The sequence below is a fragment of the Podarcis muralis genome, chromosome 12 (assembly GCF_964188315.1).
Source record: "Podarcis muralis chromosome 12, rPodMur119.hap1.1, whole genome shotgun sequence".
NCBI lineage: Eukaryota > Metazoa > Chordata > Lepidosauria > Squamata > Lacertidae > Podarcis > Podarcis muralis.
Window position 1 is genome coordinate 11,711,486 of NC_135666.1, and position 21,848 is coordinate 11,733,333.

Here is a 21,848-nt window from a genome sequence, read left to right on the forward strand (position 1 = left end):
GTCCCTCGCTCTGCTGCCTCCTCCCACCCCGGCAAGGGGGAGGGAAAAAACTTTCACTTTTGTGCGTCCCTCCCGGCGTGACGCTGCGCGCTGACGTCACGGGGCGGGGCTTTAATGGTGGTGTGCCGCGAGATTTTTTTCCGGTAAACAGGTGTGCCGTTGCCCAAAAACGTTTGGGAAACACTGCAGTAGAAGACAAACTCTATGATAGAGGAGTATTCTCATCCCTGCTACCTGATCCTTTTAACTAGAGCAGAGGTTCCCAGTTAGTTAAATTCTGTGGACCCCGTTTTTCAAAAGCCAAGCCCTAGATCCCCTACTTTTGAAATTTGTTATATCACTATGATAGTTTTTATGTTAATGGTGCCAAAGACCACCAGTTGGGAACCACTGGGCTAGAGCTATCGGGATTGAAACTGGGATGTCCTGCGTACAAAGTATGAGCTTGGCCACTGGGCTACAGTCCCTCCCTCAAGACGGAAGATCATTTGCCAGCCTCACACTCCAAGTCAATAACCATGATTCAGGCTACAATGAACAGAGCTGCATTGTTGACTACATCAAGGAACAAGTATGACATCTTATGAAGGATGGCAGCTTTGATTCATTACAAAGATGACCTATCTCTAAAAATCAATAGGAAACATGGCCATATTTGTTTGCTCAGGGAAACTGAGCAATGCTGTCCTAGCAAGATTAAATGCCGATCCAAACTCTGAAGTTTGTGGCATCTGGTTCTGACAATGGCTAAGAAAAAGAAACAAATTCATCTGGTAGAAAGGAGCTGATATGATTATATGTATGTTTATCCATCAGGATAAAGTATGTTTATCCATCAGTCTTCCTGGAAGATATGTCATTAGACCAGCAATCCTGTCAAGTAATTTTATCAGTCCCACCATGACAGAGATGAAAACGGGAAATTAGGGAATGAGCATCAGGAACGCTCTTTTCAACTAGCGTTCTACAAAAACAAAATGCTGCGGTAAGTTTTAAGAATGGAGCAGGACCTTTATAGTGAGGGCACCTCTACTGCGGAATCCTCTCCAAAAGGAGACTAGCACAGCCCCCTCCTACATCAACCTTCTCCATGCATTTAGATCTTCAGATGAGGTCCTTTTTCCATCTGTAGATGAGTTGTGTTATGCATTTACACAGGAGAGAGCCGCCTTGATGGTGGGGCTTCAGCTCTGGAATACCCTCCAGAAGTAGGGAAGACGGGGGCCAACATTATATTCTTTTCAGTGCCAGGTTAAGACCGTTTTATTTTCTGTGGTTTTTAAAATCTACTGTATTGGTTTAGCTGATTACACAGTTTCTCACCGATTATGATTTTGGGTTTTATTGCTGGTTTTAATATAATAATAATGATGATGATGATGATGATGATGATGATGATGTATATGCCGCTGATCTCACTGGGCTGCTCCAGTCACCCTGGGCAGCTCCAAACAAAAGAACAATACAACATCAAAAACTAAAAACTTCCCCAAGAGGCTATGACTGCATTGCATGGTTGTTTTCTTCCTTAAAACGTCTATTTAGCGTTCTACCCATTTGGCAAGAGCTGTTTATCACCGTAACCAGCCGGCACATATGAGGACACAGCCCAGACCAGAAGCCCAAACCCTTTGATGGTCTACAAACAAAATCTATGGGCATTGCCAATACTCTTGCCTCAAACATTGGAACTTCAAATCTAGGCCTTTGGTGCCCCCTCCTCTCACAGTTAACAGCCTGTTTTATTCTAAAATTATAATGACTGCCTGTGCTGGAACAGATGAAGGTTTCTCCACTACTAACAGCCTGTTTCCCACCAGATGCGCCTGTTAAAACTGCAAGTGGAACAAGATGGAGGAAGCCAACTCCACTCTCCCGGCTTGGCTCCAGCATCTGAGGGTGGGGGTTAGCTTAGATTTCAAAGCAAACAACCTCCCCTTCCGGAATGTCTTTCTAATCTAATCTCGCTCCCCAAGGAACAAAGGACTGGGAACAATTTATTGGAACGTGGACCTACATAACAGATTATGGAAATAACACTACTGTACACATACCACCTCTAATTACACAATACAAAGTACAGACGGACATTCTGGGATAAGAATGCTAGCATAGCTCAGTTGGTTAGAGCGTGGGGCTGATAAGGCCAAGGTTGCAGGTTCGATCCCCGTAAGGGACAGCTGCATATTCCAGCACCCTTCTAATCCTGCTCAGTTTTATCTCTGATAAATTTTGGTGTTTTTTACAATCATACCTCGGGTTGTGAATGTGATCTGTGCAGGAGGCACGTTCGCAACCCGCAGCGTTCTCAGCCTGAAGTGCCGCGTCTGCACACATGCATGACGCAATTCGGCGCATTTGCGCATGCACATGATGTCATTTTGCGCTTCTGCGCATGCGCCGAAACCCAGAAGTAACCCGTTCCGGTACTTCCGGGTTCGGCACAGTCCGCAACCTGAAAACGCACAACCCACAGTGTTCATAACCCAAGGTATGACTGCATCTTGCTTTCATTCAGGGATTTTATTAAATGTATTTTTATTACCTTTATGCAAACCACTTTCAAAAATTTATCTTGTGGGCAATTCCCGCTGAATTTAATAGGGCTTGCTCCCACATAGGTTTGGGGCCTAATACCCACTTCCTAGGACTAAGCCCATAAACTCAACAGGACGTACTTCGAGGAAACATACACAGGGCTACCTGCTTTGCAGGGGCCCTACTCTTTGACAGGCATGCTTTGCTAAAGGTCAGATGCAAATCCTTGAAGATGAGAAACGGCAAACAAGAGTATAAGAAACGAAGTCGGCTGTTCCGTTTTACTGTGTGCCTTGGAGACCTGCAGGATCAGGTCAGTATCTTGTTCTTACAGTGGCCATCCAGATTCACATGGGAAGCCTACAGGCAGGACATGAGAGCAACAGGATCCTCTTAGGTATTTTTAAACATACAGTGGTACCTTGGTTTACGAACTTAATCCGTTCCGGAAGTCCGTTCTTAAACCAAAACATTCTTAAACCAAGGCGTGCTTTCTCATAGCAGCGGGGAACTCAATTTACAAACGGAACACACTCAACAGGAAGCGAAACATGTTCTTATTCCAAGGCAAAGTTCACACACCAAAACGCCTACTTCCGGGTTTGCAGCGTTCTCAATCCAAGTTGTTCATAAACTCAGCTGTTCTTAAATCAAGGCACCATGGTATTATAAAGTGCTCTGACCAAACACAAATGAACATACAATGTGCTGAAAGGACCTGATGTGGCTCAATTTCAGAAGTTAAGCAGGTTTGAGCCTGGCCAATATATAAATGGAAGATCACCTGGGAATGTCCTGCATGCTCCTCTTGATGCTATCTGGTAGTATAGCAGAAAATTTAAAAAGCTGCTTAGCTCCACATGTTGCTTCGAAATGGCACGCTGGCCTTCAAAGTCAACAGACCAAAGCAATGAAGAACACCAGGGAAAAGCAAGTCCCTTTTTGACTCCACACAGGACGTGAGACAAAATGTACCATTTTCTCCCACCCCTCCCCACTGCCCCAAGGTTATAACACAACATTGTTGTTAAGCCTACTACATTCCAGTGTTCTATACGATATCCTACCATTCCACCACCGCAAAGACAAACAACCTTATTTATTATTGTTTTGTGTGTGGTAAAACACAACTGCAGCGCCAGACTGCTTAGCAGGGCCAGAAAAAACCCTGTTAAGGCTTTTACATTGCTTGTATGCCGTTAAACCTGAGACTTCTGCTTTGCAAACTCTGCCTACCCTCTCAGTCTGGATCAGGCATAGGCAAACTTGGCCCTCCAGATGTTTTGGGACTACAACTCCCATCATCCCTAGCTAACAGGACCAGTGGTCAGGGATGATGGGAGTTGTAGTGCCAAATATCTGGAGGGCTGGGTTTGCCTATGCCTGGTCTGGATTCTCCAAGGTGAGGGAATAGTGTTGGGATTTACTACTCAAAACTGATTGACTATCATTTTCTATTCCTGCAAGGGGGGGGGGAGAGCTTTAATTACCAATTTTAATTACCAATTCCCCTAAACGTGCCCCCAGATTTCACTAATTTTAATACGAGTTAATTTTAACACAAGTGCACGTTCCAATCTTTCACAGAAGGTGTTTGAAATCTTGAGTATTTTACACGGAGTACTCTAGCCATAGTAGATATTTAAGATGCTAGCCCTGTATGAGAAGGCCTTCCAAAACCCTTCATATAATTTAAATAATTAAAAAAATGAGGATATAGAAGAATTACATATTTTAATATTTTTTTCAATAGTATTATTAATCATTCTCCAGTATATTCTTGCTATGCTATGGCATTCTCAGCAAATACGTTGAAGAGGCCTGGTTTTGTTTCTGACATTTTCTACATTATCTGAATAGTTCTCATTTATTCTCTTTATTGCAATGGGTGTTGTGAACCATCTTGCATATTACTCTTCCACATGACAGTTCTCTGCCATGCTCAGAGAGAATTTATGGTCTTTGTTGCAAAGAATTTCCAATGTCTCCATAGAAATGTCCCCCCTCCCCCTTATATATTATTCCCATTTTAGCATAATTTTATCCTGCTCCAGCTCTGCTTCATACTTTCACAATAGTTTATAATATTTTGATTATGGCTGGGCGACATCAGCTATTCAGCATCGTGGTGTATCGCCAGCCCAACACTGTGGTTTGGTGATATAACGCCAATACAGCTTGGTTTTCCCTCTGCATCGTATGAGGGCAGAGTGGGATGTTGGTTTCACTCAGCGATATATTGCTGGTGAAACCACCGCCTCTCCTAGCAGCGCCCACTGGAGAAAGGAACTTTCGACTGAGTGAAATCAACATCGCGGTTTGCTCCTCATACCAGTCCTGGGTGATATATCAATATATTCGCCAGGCCTAATGTTGATGTTCTTTTTATTATCTGTTGTTTGCAGAACATGGAATGCGTATCGGGCAAAAACCAATTAAAATCTTCTCCAGAAAACATACACAATTTCCTCACGTCCCCTCCCCCTTTAGCATTATTTCAGTGTTTGTTTGTTTCAAGAAAGGAAATACGAGAGGAAAACGACAACTAAAACCTTCTCCCCCCACCACAGGAAGAGAAACTGACACTGGTCCATTCGAGAAAGGCTAGTCAAAAGGCAAATCAGAGACTGTTCTTCACTTTCCCCACAACTTGGATCAACAGGAAGTCATACACAGGCGTAGAACAGGTGAAAGGTGGTTTTCAATTAGCGTTAGAAAATATCTGGGCTGAATGCAACTTATTTCTGAGTGGACGTTACAGAAGGATCTCACTCACAGGGAAAGGTACTAACAGATATTATAGCTGTATGCTGCTTGGACCATAAAGAAGGCTGATCGCCGAAGAATTGATGCTTTTGAATTATGGTGCTGGAGGAGACTCTTGAGAGTCCCATGGACTACAAGAAGATCAAACCTATCCATTCTTAAGGAAATCAGCCCTGAGTGCTCACTGGAAGGACAGATCCTGAAGCTGAGGCTCCAATACTTTGGCCACCTCATGAGAAGAGAAGACTCACTGGAAAAGACCCTGATGTTGGGAAAGATGGAGGGCACAAGGAGAAGGGGACAACAGAGGACGAGCTGGATTGGAAAGTGTTCTCGGAGCTACAAACATGAGTCTGAACAAACTGCGGGAGGCAGTGGAAGACAGGAGTGCCTGGCGTGCTCTGGTCCATGGGGTCATGAAGAGTAGGACACAACTAAACGACTAAACAACAACAGCATGCTGCTTCAGCCAGGCTTTTGGCTAACATCCTATATCATTTTAAATGTGTTTGTGGGAGAGGGGGTTATTGCTTTGTTTTGTGCTTGTTCTTGTTTTTATTATGCATTTTGTGTTTTTGTCTTGTATTTGTATGCTGTGAACCACCTTGGGATCTACGGATGAAGGATGGTATATAAATTTAATGCATAATAATAATAATAATAATAATAATAATAATAATAACAATAACAACAACAACAACTCAAATGCTGCATGGAACCTGCATTTTAATTCCTCTTCCTACTAACAGAAGAAATAACAATGCTATATTGAACTGGGGCCATTTCCAGACCGTCACTGCTTTCGGGTGGGACTCAATCACATACCCACATTGCACCCTTAAAGTGGATTTGGAGGTCTCGCTCAGCAAACTCGCTTCCCTCAAATATCAAACATTTTTTGCAATAAGGGGAAATGTGCTAGAAAATGCAGGATAATACTTGCTTGGTGCAATGCCTGCCATCTAAAAACCAAATCATAATGAATAATCATTAAATAACCAATGCTGTCTAATCGTCCTGCGATCAATTCAGATCAGAAAGAATGCTCAGTAAATAGCAGGTGTAACCAAACATCCCTGCAAACCGCTCAGGGTCATCTGGAAGTGACGTAACTGTAGAAGCAACCCATAGGCTGAAGGCAAAGTGAAGCTGGGCCTTGCTTTGCCCATCTGCTGGAGGTAGAACAGCAGCCTTGATTCTGCCAACCACCTTTGTCCAGTCCACAGGTCCTATTTGCCAGGGCCTAATGGCCGGGCAAGGGACACAGGTGGCGCTGTGGTTAAACCACAGAGCCTAGGACTTGCCGATTGGAAGGTCAGCAGTTCGAATCCCCACGACGGGGTGAGCTCCCGTTGCTCGGTCCCTGCTCCTGCCAACCCAGTAGTTCGAAAGCACGTCAAAGTGTAAGTAGATAAATAGGTACTGCTTCGGTGGGAAGGTAAATGGTGTTTCCATGCACTGCTCTGGTTTTGCCAGAAGTGGCTTAGTCATGCTGGCCACATGACCCGGAAGCTGTATGCCAGCTCCCTCGGCCAGTAAAGCGAGATGAGTGCCGCAACCCCAGAGTCGGCCACGACTGGACCTAATGGTCAGGGGTCCCTTTACCTTTAATAGCGGGGCACAGGGAGATCAACTGCTCCCCTGAACTTCCACAGCTGCCCTGACTCTGCCAACCATCCCAGACAGCAAGCATAGCTTCCATCTTCACCGCCAGGTATCACCCACCTGGCATCACCCACCTGCCATCTTCACCCACCTGGCACCACCCACCTGCCAGAACTTCAGCAATTGCCTTGAGTCATGGCAAAAAGGAAGCAACACACGAAAATGCATCAAGTGCCCGTGGCTTCTGCACAAAAGCTGTGTTAAAATGCTTTAATTTAAGGAAGAAATCACCTCCAGCAAACAATCTGACAAGCTGATTATGTGATACATGAGGGGACAAATCAAACCTTTGATTTGTCCAATGCCTTCTGATTAGCTGTAGGTACAGGGCAGCTCAAAGGAAGCCCATTTTCACACGGTCCACATTGTATCAATGGGTTCTTTGAAACCGGGGGCAATGTGTTTGGCTTTGCTGCTGCAACATAAGCTTCTGTTCGCAGGATTTGAGTGCTTTGAGATTTACGTGCCTGTGGTTTACAGGCCTGACACAAACCGAAAGTTGCCCGAACTGTGAATCTTTATAAAAGCCAACATTTTCCTTATATCTCAAACTGGAAAAATATATCTATATATTTTTTTAAAAAGCACCATCAACAGCAATGTTTGCAACTAATAAGCCAAGATATATGCGTGCGTGCGTGTGTGTGTGTGTGTGTGTGTGTGTGTGTGTGTATTAGGAAGCTGAGATTGCTTCTACCAGACAAACAGAAGACAAACACTGCAGGGTACAGAGAACAGATGGTTAAACATGCATTCAGCAAATTCTCACCCACACCCCTTGCACTCCACTGAATATCTCCCTGGAATATCTAATCTTTCTCTGCAAATTGCTAAGGAGAAAAAAGTTGTGGTTGAAAAATACCCTGAAAGGAGAACATGATCTACAACCTTTCATTTTGTTGTAATCAGGGGGAAAGCGTCGCTGTGTCAGTTTATACATGCAGAACAGACAAAACACATCCACTCAGTAAAATACACAAGGACTATTTCTATTCAGCTAAACAAATTTCTCTCCCCTTTCTCCCAGCCTTGGTCTTGCACTGATAGACACAGTTTCCCTTTAACAGGCACGGTTTATCTGCTTCTTCTCCAGCCTCAGGAAAAACACAGATGACTCACACAAATCCATTACTTACAGCTCTGTAAAATCCTGCACCTTGGGTTGAAATATCCATAGAAATGCACTTAACAAGAACAAATATTCCCAGGGAAAAGAAAGCAAAATTGAAATGTTTCAGGTCCAGCGAGCGATGCAGCCGCAACAGATGGGGACCAGTGCCTGGGTGTGCTGTCAATTCCCAGAGCAAAGCAACCAGAGAGATCTCAGGGAACACAAGGTAACCCAGGAGAACACAGACAACAGTTTCATCTGATGCTCAAAGGCTGCAAGCCAGGCACGCTTCAGACAATTCAGATTTGATTACGAGAACCCTCCAGCCTACCCTATTAACTTTGAAAAGATGCGTTAAAGAGAAACGCACTTTGGAGGAAGCACTCGATTGTCCAAAGATGGGGTGGGGGGTGGGGGTGGCGGCATCTACAAACACATAAGTTAAGTGGGAGGTTTGGAATAAAATGTGTTATCTTGTTAGCAGACAAGACATCCGTGCAGTGAGGGCAGATTGTAGGTCTGGAGTTTGGGAAGAGCCATGTGTCTATTCCGGTCTCTGTCAAAAGCCTGTTTATATACATTAAAAAACCCACTTTGTTCATGGATAATACAAAAGACAGATGTGCTGATCATAATGTGCCTACTATTAAATTAACTGCTGCTATTCTTATAGGCCAGGGGACACAGGTGGCGCTGTGGTCTAAACGTCAGAGCCTAGGGCTTGCGGATCAGAATGTTGGCGGTTCGAAACCCTGCGACAGGGTGAGCTCCCATTGCTCGGTCCCTGCTCCTGTCAACCTAGCAGTTTGAAAGCACGTCAAAGTGCAAGTAGATAAACAAGTACCGCTCCGGCGGAAAGGTAAACGGTGTTTCCGTGCACTGCTCTGGTTCGCCAGAAGCGGCTTAGTCATGCCGGCCACATGACCCGGAAAGCTGTCTGCGGACAAACGCCAGCACCCTCGGCCAGTAAAGTGAGATGGGCGCAACAACCTCAGAGTTGTCCGCAAGTGGACTTAACAGTCGGGGTCCCTTTACTTTTATTCTTATAGGCCAGCTCGTAGCAGTCATGATCTGGCAGCAAAATGAAAAAACAATAGCAATATGGAGAAGATAAAATGCAGTACAGTGGTATCTCAGGTTACAAACACCACAGGTTACAAACACTTCGGGTTCCAGACTCTGCTAACCCGGAAGTAGTACCTCGGGTTAAGAACTTTACCTCAGGATGAGAACAGAAATTGTGCGACGTCAGCGGGAGGCCCCATTAGCTAAAGTGGTACCTCAGGTTAAGAACGGTTTCAGGTTAAGAAAGGACCTGTGGAACGAATTAAGTTCGTAACCAGAGGTACCACTGTATTCCCCACCATCCCTGGCAATTCCTTTGTCCCCCACCAGTCCTGGCCCTGCTTCCTGGCAACATCCGGACAGCACCCATGGAGGAAAGGTCTCAATCAATGGGTGGTCACTACAGGGACACTATTGGTTATGTTGATCCCACAAGAGCAGGATGCTAAAATTGGGGGTTATTAAAGGAAGGGCTTGGAAGGTGCTGCTGCTATCATCACATTCCTGGAGGTGGAATGAAAACTCCTTATGCAATAAGAGGAGCCTGGAAGATGAAGGCAGCACTTCAGGACTCTCTATATGGCCCCTGGGACCATCCTCCAGACTATGCCTTTTCCCAGGCATAACACCTTTTGCTCACCTGACTGGAGGATGGAGAGAGAGAGATGGAGAGCAATGTGTACATTTAGAAAACTGACTTTTGTATGGCTTCACCAAATGTTATGCTCTTAAGTTGTGAAGGTTTTGTGGAAGAGCACTGCCCCTGATTTTGAACCGCACGGAATTTCAACATATGCACAGACAGGCAGTTTTGAAAACAGCCACAGCATCATCAACTATCTGTGGACTCCCCTCAAGGAAGCCGCGACATTTGCCTGTTCTGGTCACACATCACCAGTTCCTCTCTTCTTCATTCAGCCTCCTCCCATCCGCCTGATCTAGTTAAATTAAATGTCTAAGCTTTCCCCTATAGCTGGCATAACACAAGCAGTGAAGAAGAGTTTGAAGAAGAGTTTGGATTTGATATCCCGCTTTATCACTAGGAGGAGTCTCAAATCGGCTAACATTCTCCTTTCCCTTCCTCCCCCATAACAAACACTCTGTGAGGTGAGTGGGGCTGAGAGACTTCAGAGAAGTGTGACTAGCCCAAGGTCACCCAGCACTTCATGTGGAGGAGTGGGGAATTGAACCCGGTTCACCAGATTACAAGTCTACCACTCTTAACCACTACACCACACTGGCCACTGAAAGATTTATCTAAGCTAGCTATCCATTTCCCTCCCTCCATTCATTCATTCATTCATTCATTCAGTTTCTACCATGAAAATGTTAGCAATAGCTTAGAAGTAGAAGGGACTGTTCCACCGACAGGAACATTTCCACCATTTTCAATAAAGGTTTTTTTTTCAGATGAGAAGATAAAATTAAAATTAAAATCCGATACAGCCGCCTACTTCTGCATTTTGACCTAACTCCAAATTGAATTAGGCCTAGAATGGAAGGCACTTAGCAAACGCTGCCGTCAATCTAATTACACCAAATGGAATTTAAATTGCCCTCAACATTTTGTTGTACCTTGCTTTGGTTACACACAGTTTTGCATCCTTTTGGCCAGCCCTTTGCTAGGGGTTGGGAGAGCACACATTCTCAGTTTATTTTTTAAATGGACTTTGTTTGAAGGATAGTAGCTTTGAACATGACTATGCTCTTGTACATCCACCTTAAATAATCAAGTGGGTATCATAAATCTATAAAAGCTGAACGCCAAGAACCACATGCAATGGAGGCAACAGGAACCAACCGAAATGCTTGAATGAACAACGAGTGGTGTGTAGAGAGCTGAGCAAAGATGGCAGCCCAAATGTTTTTGTAAAGGCCAATAACTTCTTAGAAAAGCACCCTGTAAGGCCCAACTGATGCTCTGGGAGATCAGGGCAATGCAGTGGTCCACAGGATCAGTACTTTTTTGCAGCTGGAGCAGGCCAGAGCGCAGCACCTCTCAGGTGGGTGCCATTGAGGGTCGGCACTCCCCCATCCCGCTTCTTGCTTTTACGTACTGTATTTTTTGCTCCATAAGACGCACCTGACCATAAGAGGCACCTAGTTTTTAGAGGAGGAAAACAAGAAAAAAAATTCTGAATGAAACAGTGGGTGTATGATTTTTGTGGTTCATGCTGTGGCCACAAACATGCTATGTGGTCTGATGGTGAATTTGGGGTGACCCAATGCAAAAATCCTGAGGATCCATGTGGATCTGTGCTTTGTAACCACATTTTTGCACCATTGCGGCCCCATGCAACAGTGGGTGCGTGATTTTTTTTTTTTTTTTTGGTGCAGGCTGTAGCCATGGACATGCTATGTGATCTGATGGTGAATTTGGGGTGACCCAATGTAAAAATCCTGAGGATCCATGTGGATCTGTGCTTTGTAACCACATTTTTGCACCATTGCGGCCCCATGCAACAGTGGGTGCGTGATTTTTTTTTTTTTTGGTGCAGGCTGTAGCCATGGACATGCTATGTGATCTGATGGTGAATTTGGGGTGACCCAATGTAAAAATCCTGAGGATCCATGGGCTTTTACCTCCCCCCTCCCAGGCAGCCTCCACTAGTCTCCCTTATCTCTCTTCCGATTCCACCGATCAGCTGTTTCCTTTCAACACTCCCTCCCCTCTTGTTTCCCTTAGTGTCTTTTCCTTAGCTGGAGCAGTTTTTTGCTCCTCCTTTTCTTCTAATTTCTCTCCTTATTGCTTTAGTCTTCCTGTTTCCCCCCTTTGCAAATTTGCTGTCTTTACCTCCCCCCTCCCAGGCAGCCTCCTTTACCTCTAGCGTCCCTTATATCTCTCCCCGATCGGCAAACCATCAGCGGCTTTGTTTCAACACCCACTTCCCTCTTTCCAAAAAAAAAGAAAAAGCATGATCTGCTTTTTGCCCCTGGGCAATTTGGCTCCAGGGACCACGCATTCACTCCGTAAGATGCACAGACATTTCCCCTTACTTTTTAGGAAGAAAAAAGTGTGTCTTATGGAGGGGAAAATACGGTACTTCTGAGAAGCCTAAAACGAACATTTCAAGTCAAAACAGAAGCTGGCCAGTACATGTGAGTCCACACTTTTTTTAGAGCTATGACTCCACCTAGCTCCTAGCCACAACTGGTCAAGCTATGGGGCAGGGCCAATTCACATTTCCTTTTCTTCAAGCCGTCTCCTGTGTAGCGGCGGCTGGTTCAAGCTTCCCAGGCAGTCTTCTACCGTTGAAAGTGTGCATGTTTGTGTGAGAGCCCTTCTGAGCTGCCCATGCCATCTGCCTGAATCTAACAGAACGAGGTGGTGACTTACTGTAACAACTTCATGGTGAGATCCTGCACCTATTTTTCTTGAAGAAAAGCACTGCATAGCACTGAAGCTTTAGACCAGTGATGGCTAAACTTGACCCTCCAGCTGTTTGGGAGTGACTACAACTCCCATCATCCCTAGCTAACAGGACCAGTGGTCAGGGATGATGGGAATTATAGTCCCAAAACAGCTGGAGGGCCAAGTTTGGCCATCACTGCTTCAGACAAAGCTAGAATCCCAAGAAGAGGGGAAACACTGTACAACCAAGATGACCAAAGGGAGCTTGAGGTGAGGAGACTAAAAGGCAGACAAAGAATGTCAGGATCGGGTAGACCATTGTGTAAGCCAGTAAGCAGGAAGCAAGGTTAAAAAGGGAGGACACACCTTTTGTATTCAGGGAGGATATAGCAGGAAGTTTTTGAAATCAGCAGAATGGCTACAATTCAAGAGGAGCTACAAAGAGATGTGCGACAAGGAGTGGAATGTTCGTGGCACCACCTGCCATTACATTTCAGCAGATCAACTTCTCGACTCTGCAGATATACCGTATTTTTTGCTCTATAGGACGCACCTTTTCCCCTCCAAAAATTAAGGGGAAATGTGTGTGGATCCTATGGAGCGAATGCAGGCTCCTTGGCTTCAGCGATTGCAACGCGAAGCCTCTGAAGCGCAGAGGGAGCGCACCTTCCGCGCTCCAGAGGCTTCGCGTTGCTTTTGCCGAAGCCTGGAGAGCGAGAGGGGTTGGTGCGCACTGACCCCTCATGCTCTCCAGGCTTCAGGGATAGCCGCCTGAAGCCTCCGGAGCGCAGCGGGATCTCCCGCTGCGCTCTGGAGGCTTCGGATTCCTTTTGCTGAAGCCAAGGAGAGCAAGACTCTCCTGGCTTCAGCAGAGAGGGAGAGCTGCGCAGCGCCCCTTCAGCAAAGCGGAAGGAGAAATGGAAGGGGCTCCGTTTCTCCTGCCGCTTCGCTGAAGGGACGCTGAGCAGAGAGGGGGAGATTATTTTTTTCTTGTTCTCCCCCTCTAAAACAAGGTGCGTCCTATGGTCGGGTGCGTCCTATAGAGCAAAAAAGACGGTAGCTTCCAGCTGGATTGAGCTTTCTGCTGTGGTAGCACCCAAGTGAAAGATTAGTGCCTCTTCCTCATGATTTAGAGTCCCACAGTCCTTAACATCCTCACAACTAAACAATTTACATCAAAGGAAATCCCAGGGACTTCTCCTGAACTTGTTGCCTAGTGAACAAGCTTAGACCTTGGCTGAACATGTCTACAGGTACTTTATCATCTGCTTTGGAGCCATGTCAGATTTAGCCATCCAGAGGGAGAACCTAAGAACTGGAGGGAAAAGACAACCAGGGATCTGTCGTCCGGTGTTTTACAACCTATCATTACAGGGCTTTAACATGGCCTCCAGCCACTAAAGAAGCTTAGAATTATATAATCAAAACCCTGCACATTACTTTGTGATTTTTGGCGGATTCCTAATAAAGGTATTGCTTCAACTAACCTTGTACTGAAGTCTGAAATACATTTCCCCACACATTTCCCCATCCCTGGGGAATTCCCACATCTACAAATGTTTCGTGGATGTCTGATTTTCTCGTTGTTGTTATTGTTGCTGCACAGATTCATATGTGCATGGGAGACACAGAGACACGGCGCCAGAAACTTCCACACGTTGGTAATTAGCGCCCTTATTAGTGTTTTCATTTCCCAACAGCATTTATTAGTGCGATGATCCAGTGTCCCAAGGACACAGCCATCCTAGCCCTGGACGTACCAAGAGAAAACAATAGCATGCTATTGTAACAAACATTCAGCCCAAGACAAATAAGTAGAACATCAGAGACGATAATATTGAATGTAGACTCAGAGTGGCCAGGCTGGACCACAGGCAGGGTGGATAAAAATCAATGGTGTTGTTTTAAATAAAAAAATAAATCAGATTATTTTTTTTATTTAAATCAGATTTTTAAAATAAAATGCTTTTGGAGGAAAAATCTTTCTAAAGATAGTTTCTAATTAAGTTACATTTTAGTCCAAAGGCTATTCATCAGGAAATTAGGATTTGTTTAAGCTTTTCACGTGTGCTAAAACTCAGTCTAAGCTGGGGGGTTTTATTGTTTAACCACATCAGTTAACAAACATGGATACATATGCTAAAATGTTATTGTTTTAATTAAATAAATTGTTTAAATTGTCATTAGGGAAATTATTATTTTTCTACTTCCAATAAAGTACAGCAGAAAAGTTTATGTATTTCTAATAGTATAACCAAATCAGTAATTTTTGATATAACTGTAAAAACTACTCTGAAAATTTATTATTCCAAAAATGAAACCTTCATCTGGTTGTAAATATTAAGATTATACAGTACCAGCAAGAATGCGTCTTTCTGTAAAAAAAATTTTTATTTAAATCAAGTCTTACCAGTGGCGTAGCGTGGGGGGTGCAGGGGGGGCCGGCCGCACTGGGTGCAACATCTGGGGGGCGCGTGCTCGCACTTGCAGCTCTCTGCCCCCTGCTAAAATCCACGGGTTAGGGGGCGCAAATTACTTGCCTTGCCCCGGGTGCTGACAACCCACGCTACGCCACTGAGTCTTACTGACTAGTGATTTAAATTGTGATTTAAATTGATTTGATTTAAATCAAATCCACCCTGGCTAGAGGTTCTCCATTTCCTATACCAGATCCATTCCAAAGGCAAGACTAGTGGAGGGATCACTCATAGGGCTTCTACGCCACCAAATAATTTACCCCAGCCGAAAAATCCCATCCTTCACTCCCCTTGCAGGAGCTGGATGCTTTGCCAGAATTAGACAACTGGCCTTTTCCTCAGCTGTGAGAATTTTTATAAACATTCTGTCGTGTCACAAGGATCAGTCATGCATTGAGGAACGTAGTGCTATTGTGCACACCAAAAGCTGCCTTTGCTGAGAGCCACTCAGCTCATTTTTGTCTACTCTGGCTGGATGTGCAAGCAAACCTCTATCAATGAGGAATGGTTGAGGAAATTGGGTATATTTAACCTGGAAAAGGGGAGGCTAAGAGGAGATAGGATAGCCATCTTCAAGTATCTCAAGGGCTTGTTTTCTCCTCCTCTGGAGGGTAGGACCCAAACCAATGGATTCAAGTTACAAGAAAGGAGATTCCGACTTAACAACAGTAACTTTCTTGACAGGTAGAAAATATTTTAAAAATCAGTCTTTAGATGCTGAGTTTCCAAAGTCCTAAAGAATTGCCAGACCCGTGTTTTTTTTTATGTACCGATACAATTCCAGAGCTCCTCATCCACAAATGAGCCCTCAGGCCTGTTTCACGGACTGAAAACGACCTCTGGTCAAAATTCACCATTTTGAAACCTCCCATTCAGGAGCAAAACGCATGGATGGTGGTGTAGCGACGTGCAGCTGCCCTCCTGACAGCTAAGTTGCTGCCACTTACGAAGGAGAGGTGGCAAGGCTGGCACAGTGCAAACGCAATGGCAAATCCAATCTGGCACTCCTGCTGGCGTGTTTACACTGCAGTAACATGCCCTTCGCCTTTCCCCTCCCTGTCTCCTTCCCAGCAAGCAACAGCGACTCAGCTGTCGGAAGATCGAGTGAGCACTGCAACATGCTTTCCTCTACGGATCCCATTCAGTGGCTGAAATTTCCAGACGTTTCTGGTGGTGCCTTATGCACACCCAATGACCTTTAACGCACCACAGTGTTTGGAGCATTGGCTTCTGCTACAGCCAACAGCTCAAGTATCTATGTATGGAGAGGTAGCTAGGAATCGACTTCCATCTCTCTTTATCAAGTTCATTGCAAGGCATGTTTTCCACAGCTCCACAGGCCTCCACTTAACAATGATTTTGGCACGTTACACAAGCTACTAAAAACCCAGCAAGAATCTTTTGGTTTGGTTTGTAAAATAGCAGTGAGTAAATTGTTCCCAACTGCAATGCTCATAAACACTTCCTTTTTTCTTTTTCTTTTTGCCTTAATTAAACAGCTGTGGCTCAATTTGATCAAGGGTCAAAATGAAATGGAAATAGAGTGGGTAGGGTCTACCAGTTAACCCTTCTCATTAAATGTCTAACAGTTTAAGGACATTAGATGAGTCCTGCTGGAGTCCATAACATCTGGAGGGCCACAGCCTTCCTCCTTCCCGATTCTGGGATGTGCAACAGGCTGCAGAATCGTGTGCCCCTTCCATGTCTCTCCCCTCCCTTGTGCAAATTTTCTCCATCCTTCTCTATCCTGATTTAAGCATCATGCCGGACAGTTGTCGCTAACTCTGGTCAAGGGCGCTACCAAACCCCCAATCTGATTGTCCATCAGTGTTCAAAACTCCCATTGTTCTAGGCGCATTTTGCAACAGGGAATTTCATTGGTGCTAACAGATTCTGAGCTCTGGGCGCAGTACTGCACCTAAGATTTCAGAATAAAGCTGCAGAGTGGAAGGAAAGGGACACATTTTTCTTTCTCCCCATTTCCAGCAACTCTTTGAAGACTGGAGAAGAGATCCTCTGAAGAATATTAGGGAGCAGGCAGGGAAGGGAAGGACTAGACCATGTGAAAAATGAACATATTTTAGTTGCAGTTCATTCATTTTCAACTTTGTATTCTTGTTATAAAAAAGCACGCCTAGACATTCCGTTGTTGGGCCCATAACCTAGGTATAAGGTGTTATTTAGCTCCTAGCTTTCAATATCTCAGGTTCTAACACTGATGTCCATTACAAATGTGCTCCACTAAAGCACATCCACTTAGTTAAATTAAAATCCAATTAAGCCTTTTTTTAAAAAAATGGAACAAATAAAACCACTGGATGGATTACATATAAAAACCAATACCCGTGCGGTAGGACATTCGGTTCTCTGAATATCACAGGCACACAAGCTCAGCTGGTCATCAGTTTTCAGAGATTTCTGCTATAAAACCAGGGGTTTGTCATGTGAAGCAGCGGACAATCTGTTCTCAAACTTTATATTCTCCAGACAATACAATTGGTGCTATTTTGGCCATAGGAAAGGAACTGAGAATGCAGGCCTTTCAAAGCAGCTGTGTTATAGCAGAATAATTTGCAGAGTGGTCATTCACTTGTGGTTCCTGATGCTCTTCTTGAAGAGAGCTTGTTCTTGTGAGGAATTTATATTTCCCCAGTATTAAAATTGCCACTGTTGGAACAGGATGCTCAGCTAGAGGGACTTCCGCTTGATCCATCAAAACTCTTCTTATGCTCTAAATAACCAGGTAACAGCCATGCAAACATCCCACATTTTTGTCTCTGCGAATACCAAAACAAGTAAGTACCGTATTTTTTACTCTATAAGACTCACTTTTTCTTTCCTAAAAAGTAAGGGGAAATGTGTGTGCGTCTTATGGAGCGAATGCAGGCTGCGCAGCTATCCCAGAAGCCAGAACAGCAAGAAGGGTTGCTTCTTTCACTGTGCAGCGATCCCTCAGATCCCTGTTCTGGACTCTGAGATTCAGAATATAATTTTTTCTTGTTTTCCTCCTCCAAAAACTAGGTGAGTCTTAAGGTCTGGTGCGCTTTATAGAGCGAAAAATACGGTAAGCATTGGATGAAGCTATAGCTACCACCTCTGATTAACTTGAATTTCATTTATCAGAGACATCCTTTCACTGTAACGCTCTTAACCTACATTGCACGAATGAGCTTGGAAAATAAGTAAAATAGATCAGCGGCCCCACTCCGCTTTGTACTGCAAAGATAAGAGGAGGTGGATTTTGGACTGATTTTCTTTTTGGAAAGCATTTTACTTTCACAAGTGTCATAGGTCACTGTTATGGAATCTTTCCCATTCCATGAGCTGTGTTATCCAACGGATATGACAATCCTCAGAATGCTTCAATACAACCCAGCAGAGCTCTTCTGCTCTCACATTAAGGGCCAGGAGCTGAGAAAGGGGGGGGATACAGTGCTGTCCCCCCCAAAAAGAAGGCTTTATTCCTTTGGATCACAAATTATTTGTCAAGAACCCAACACCCACAACTGTCTTCCTAAGAGAGTATATGGCTCTCCACTGGTCTCCCTCTGGCCATTGGTTATGCCAGATTGTCAGGTTTCCAACCCAGGATTAATCATGATTATGCCAACAAATGCCTCTCCGCAAAATGTGCAAACTACAAAGTGTGCATGGCGTGGTGTGTTGTTGTTGTTGTTGTTCATCTCTGCGCGTCCATATCCATTCCTGAGCTTTTCCTTTGAGGATGATGGTTCTCTAAAGCAAGAGGAAGCAGCGAAATCGACCGATGCTGTTTCTAAGGGGGTCAGGAACAGGGCTGCTCAGATGTTTCTTTAAACTGTCCCAACCCAGACACCTTCCCATTCACTTCCACAGAAGTACCAGGAGCATGCACAAAATGGAAGCGGAGGTGAATGAATGGGGGAAACAGACTGCTTAGGAAGTCTGCGTGTAACTATGAATCAGGGGCCATGCTTCTTACTTTAATGTGAAATGCAACCCAGTTTCTGCCAGTGTCCTGTCATCGCCACTGCCACAAACACAGTGCTTACAACGGATGCATTTCCCTAAATAAAAAAGGCAAAGACCTAGTGAGGACCCAATAAAGATGTATTTCTTTGTGTGACAGAGTCTCTGCAGGCAGTAGAGAAATTCCTGAAGTGGAACAGTAGTAGCAATAAAGATGACACCGATTTGGATTTAAAGCCTTAATAGTCCTCCGTCTCTGTAGAGCGGGTCTATATCTCTTGACTTTAACAGGATTTGCATGCAAAAAGAGAAAGAGACATGGCCTCCAGATCCACAGGGCTGCCTTGCCATTTTACGGGTTAATGTTCCCTCATCACCTTTTCCAGAAGGGGCTGTGGCATCCATCTTCAAGGGAGAGGGGTGCCAGTTAAAAAACACCATTGCTGATCATCACAGGATATGCTGCCAAGAGAGACAGGAGGAGACAGAACTCAAGAGCATCATGGGAAATCAGGGATATGACTTCTCTTCTGACCCTGTGGCAAATAAAGGCCAGGAGGGAAATCAGATGCATAAAACTACAGCCCACGTTTACTAAGAAGTAAGTGCCACTGAATTTCATGGGATTTCTCCCTTGCAAGGAATGCAGCCTCCATCTTTTGGTTTCTCAGATGCAGATGTAAATGTTGGTTTGCAAACTGGAAGTCAGTGGGGAGGGAAAATTCGAAGTCCAGCCGCATACAATGACAGCCCACATAGCCAGACACCCCAAGGAGGATCGAAAAATGCAAGTTTGTAAAATAATAATAATAACAATAATAATAAATTCAACCCCAAATGTGAATGAAGAAGCAATTCCGTGGCACGATAAATACTAAACTTTTATCCAGTGTAACTAAGTCCTATGCATTTACCCAGCAGCAAGCTCCATTGAACTTAGTGGTGCGTACTGATGACTGAATAAGTTCAATCTGCAAAAGGCACTGGGCTTTAGTGCAGTTGGTAGAGCATGGGACTCTTAATCCCAGGGTTGTGGGTTCGAGACCCATGCTGGACAAAAGATTCCTGCATTGCAGGAGGTTGGACTAGATGACCCTCATGGTCTCTTCCAATTCTATGATTCTATGAAAAACACCTTTTGGCTTTTAATTAGAAGTGCAAATGAAGTACCAACCCTAAAGAGAGCAGGACCTGAAAAAGGAGGGTCCGTCAATTATTCAAACACTCCAGCAAATGAAGTCAGCTCCAGAGCTGCACTGCCCCCAAATTCCCTCCTCCACTAAACCATTTCTAGAAGCCAGAATCAGGATGAATGCTCATTGCCGTGTGACCTCCCTGCAAACAAATCAGAACAAATACTCAATGAACAGCAAGCATTGTGTAACCGCCGTGCAAGTCAGGATGAATGCTCAAGAAATAGGTCATCTTGAGGCTCACCTATTCTTATACTAGGTCAAAATTTCATTTTAAAAATGCCAGCCCAAGCAGCCATTTATATTCAAGTACCAGGAAAGAAATCACCCAATGCTGGCAAAAGGTTAAGTGGGGGCTTAGCCAGAAATGCCGACTTGCATTACTAAAGACAATCTATTTCCTCCTTCCTCTAATCGTTAAATAGCTCCAAAGAAAATTTAAAGTGCTTCCGGTCCCTAAACCTTTAGGGAGAAACCTTACAATTGCAAGAACTTCTTATAACCGTGCAAACAAGTAACAGCGTCAAATTGAGAACCACAGCCATCATGTTACTAAGGAACTCACGTATGCAAACATAACCAGGATGAGAGCACAGGATAGGGTTTGCTAGGTCTGAGACATCATTCCTGAGACCCAGGTTTTGAGGTTTCCTCTTATGGCTTCAGGGCAACTATGTTTAAATCAATAGCACGAGCTGGATGCTTCCCTGTCTTCTAATTCCAACCAAATACAGTGGTACCTCGGGTTAAGTACTTACGGTAATTCATTCCGGAGGTCCATACTTAACCTGAAACTGTTCTTAACCTGAAGCACCACTTTAGCTAATGGGGCCTCCTGCTGCTGCTGTGCTGCCGGAGCACGATTTCTGTTCTTATCCTGAAACAAAGTTCTTAAACTGAAGCATTATTTCTGGGTTAGAGGGGTCTGTAACCTGAAGCGTATGTAACCTGAAACGTATGTAACCCGAGGTACCACTGTAAGTGTTCTTTATTTTGTAACTTTTGGAACTATTTCCCCAACATATAGGCCTAACAGAGTTGACCATTTAGCAATAAATCCAGAAAAATCCAGTAGCAATCACGAAGATTTTTTACTATCAAATGTAGAAGTATACAGCCAGTGTTAATGTTATCGTGCTGAAAGAGAAAATGCTGCATACGAAATCTTAAGGTTTTATCACCAGGGGTGGTAGAGAGAAATCCTCTTACACACACACACACACACACACACACACACACACACACACGATAAGAATTCAAACTCAAATCTTTACTGCTTGGGCAAAGGCCGTTGTCAACAGTACAATAAAAGGGAGAGTGCTATTCAAAACAGAAAACATGTAGAAAATTAATCCGCTACCTCCACGATTTTTCTGACCCTTCTTATATCTGGTACCTCTCTTTCACTGGTGGGCCACATCTTTTACTTTCGAGAACTGACAACCCTGAATCATCACCAGTCCCTGATGCCTCGTGACATCATAAATCTCTGCATCTCAAGTCTCCGACATTGCTGAGAGACACCTGCCAGCTCTAGCTGAGCATAAGACACCAAAAGCACAAAGAGCTCCCAACACAAGCTGTCCGACGGGCTTGTCAGCGCTCACTTCCTGCTTCCTTTCGCACTTGAATTTTGAAATACCATCTAGCAAATGGGTCACTTTCACTTCTTCTAATTTCCTCAGCTCTGCACGAAACGTGATGATTACTTCCCCTCTTTGTTTACTTGTCTG

General features: G+C 44.4%; 1 protein-coding gene across 3 annotated transcripts in view; it reads right to left on the reverse strand.

Moving 5' to 3' along the window:
- PRKAG2 (protein kinase AMP-activated non-catalytic subunit gamma 2) overlaps positions 1–21,848 on the reverse strand; it is a 201,297-nt gene that overhangs the window by 146,959 nt on the left and 32,490 nt on the right. Inside the window, exon 1 of one of the 3 annotated variants that reach the window (XM_028751342.2) lies at positions 8,106–8,227. The exons of the other annotated variants lie outside the window; for them this stretch is intronic. Coding sequence (XP_028607175.2) covers positions 8,106–8,144 — 39 coding nt within the window. The 5' untranslated portion in view covers positions 8,145–8,227. Of the gene's footprint in view, positions 1–8,105; positions 8,228–21,848 lie in introns of those variants that run through there. 3 annotated transcript variants of the gene reach the window in all.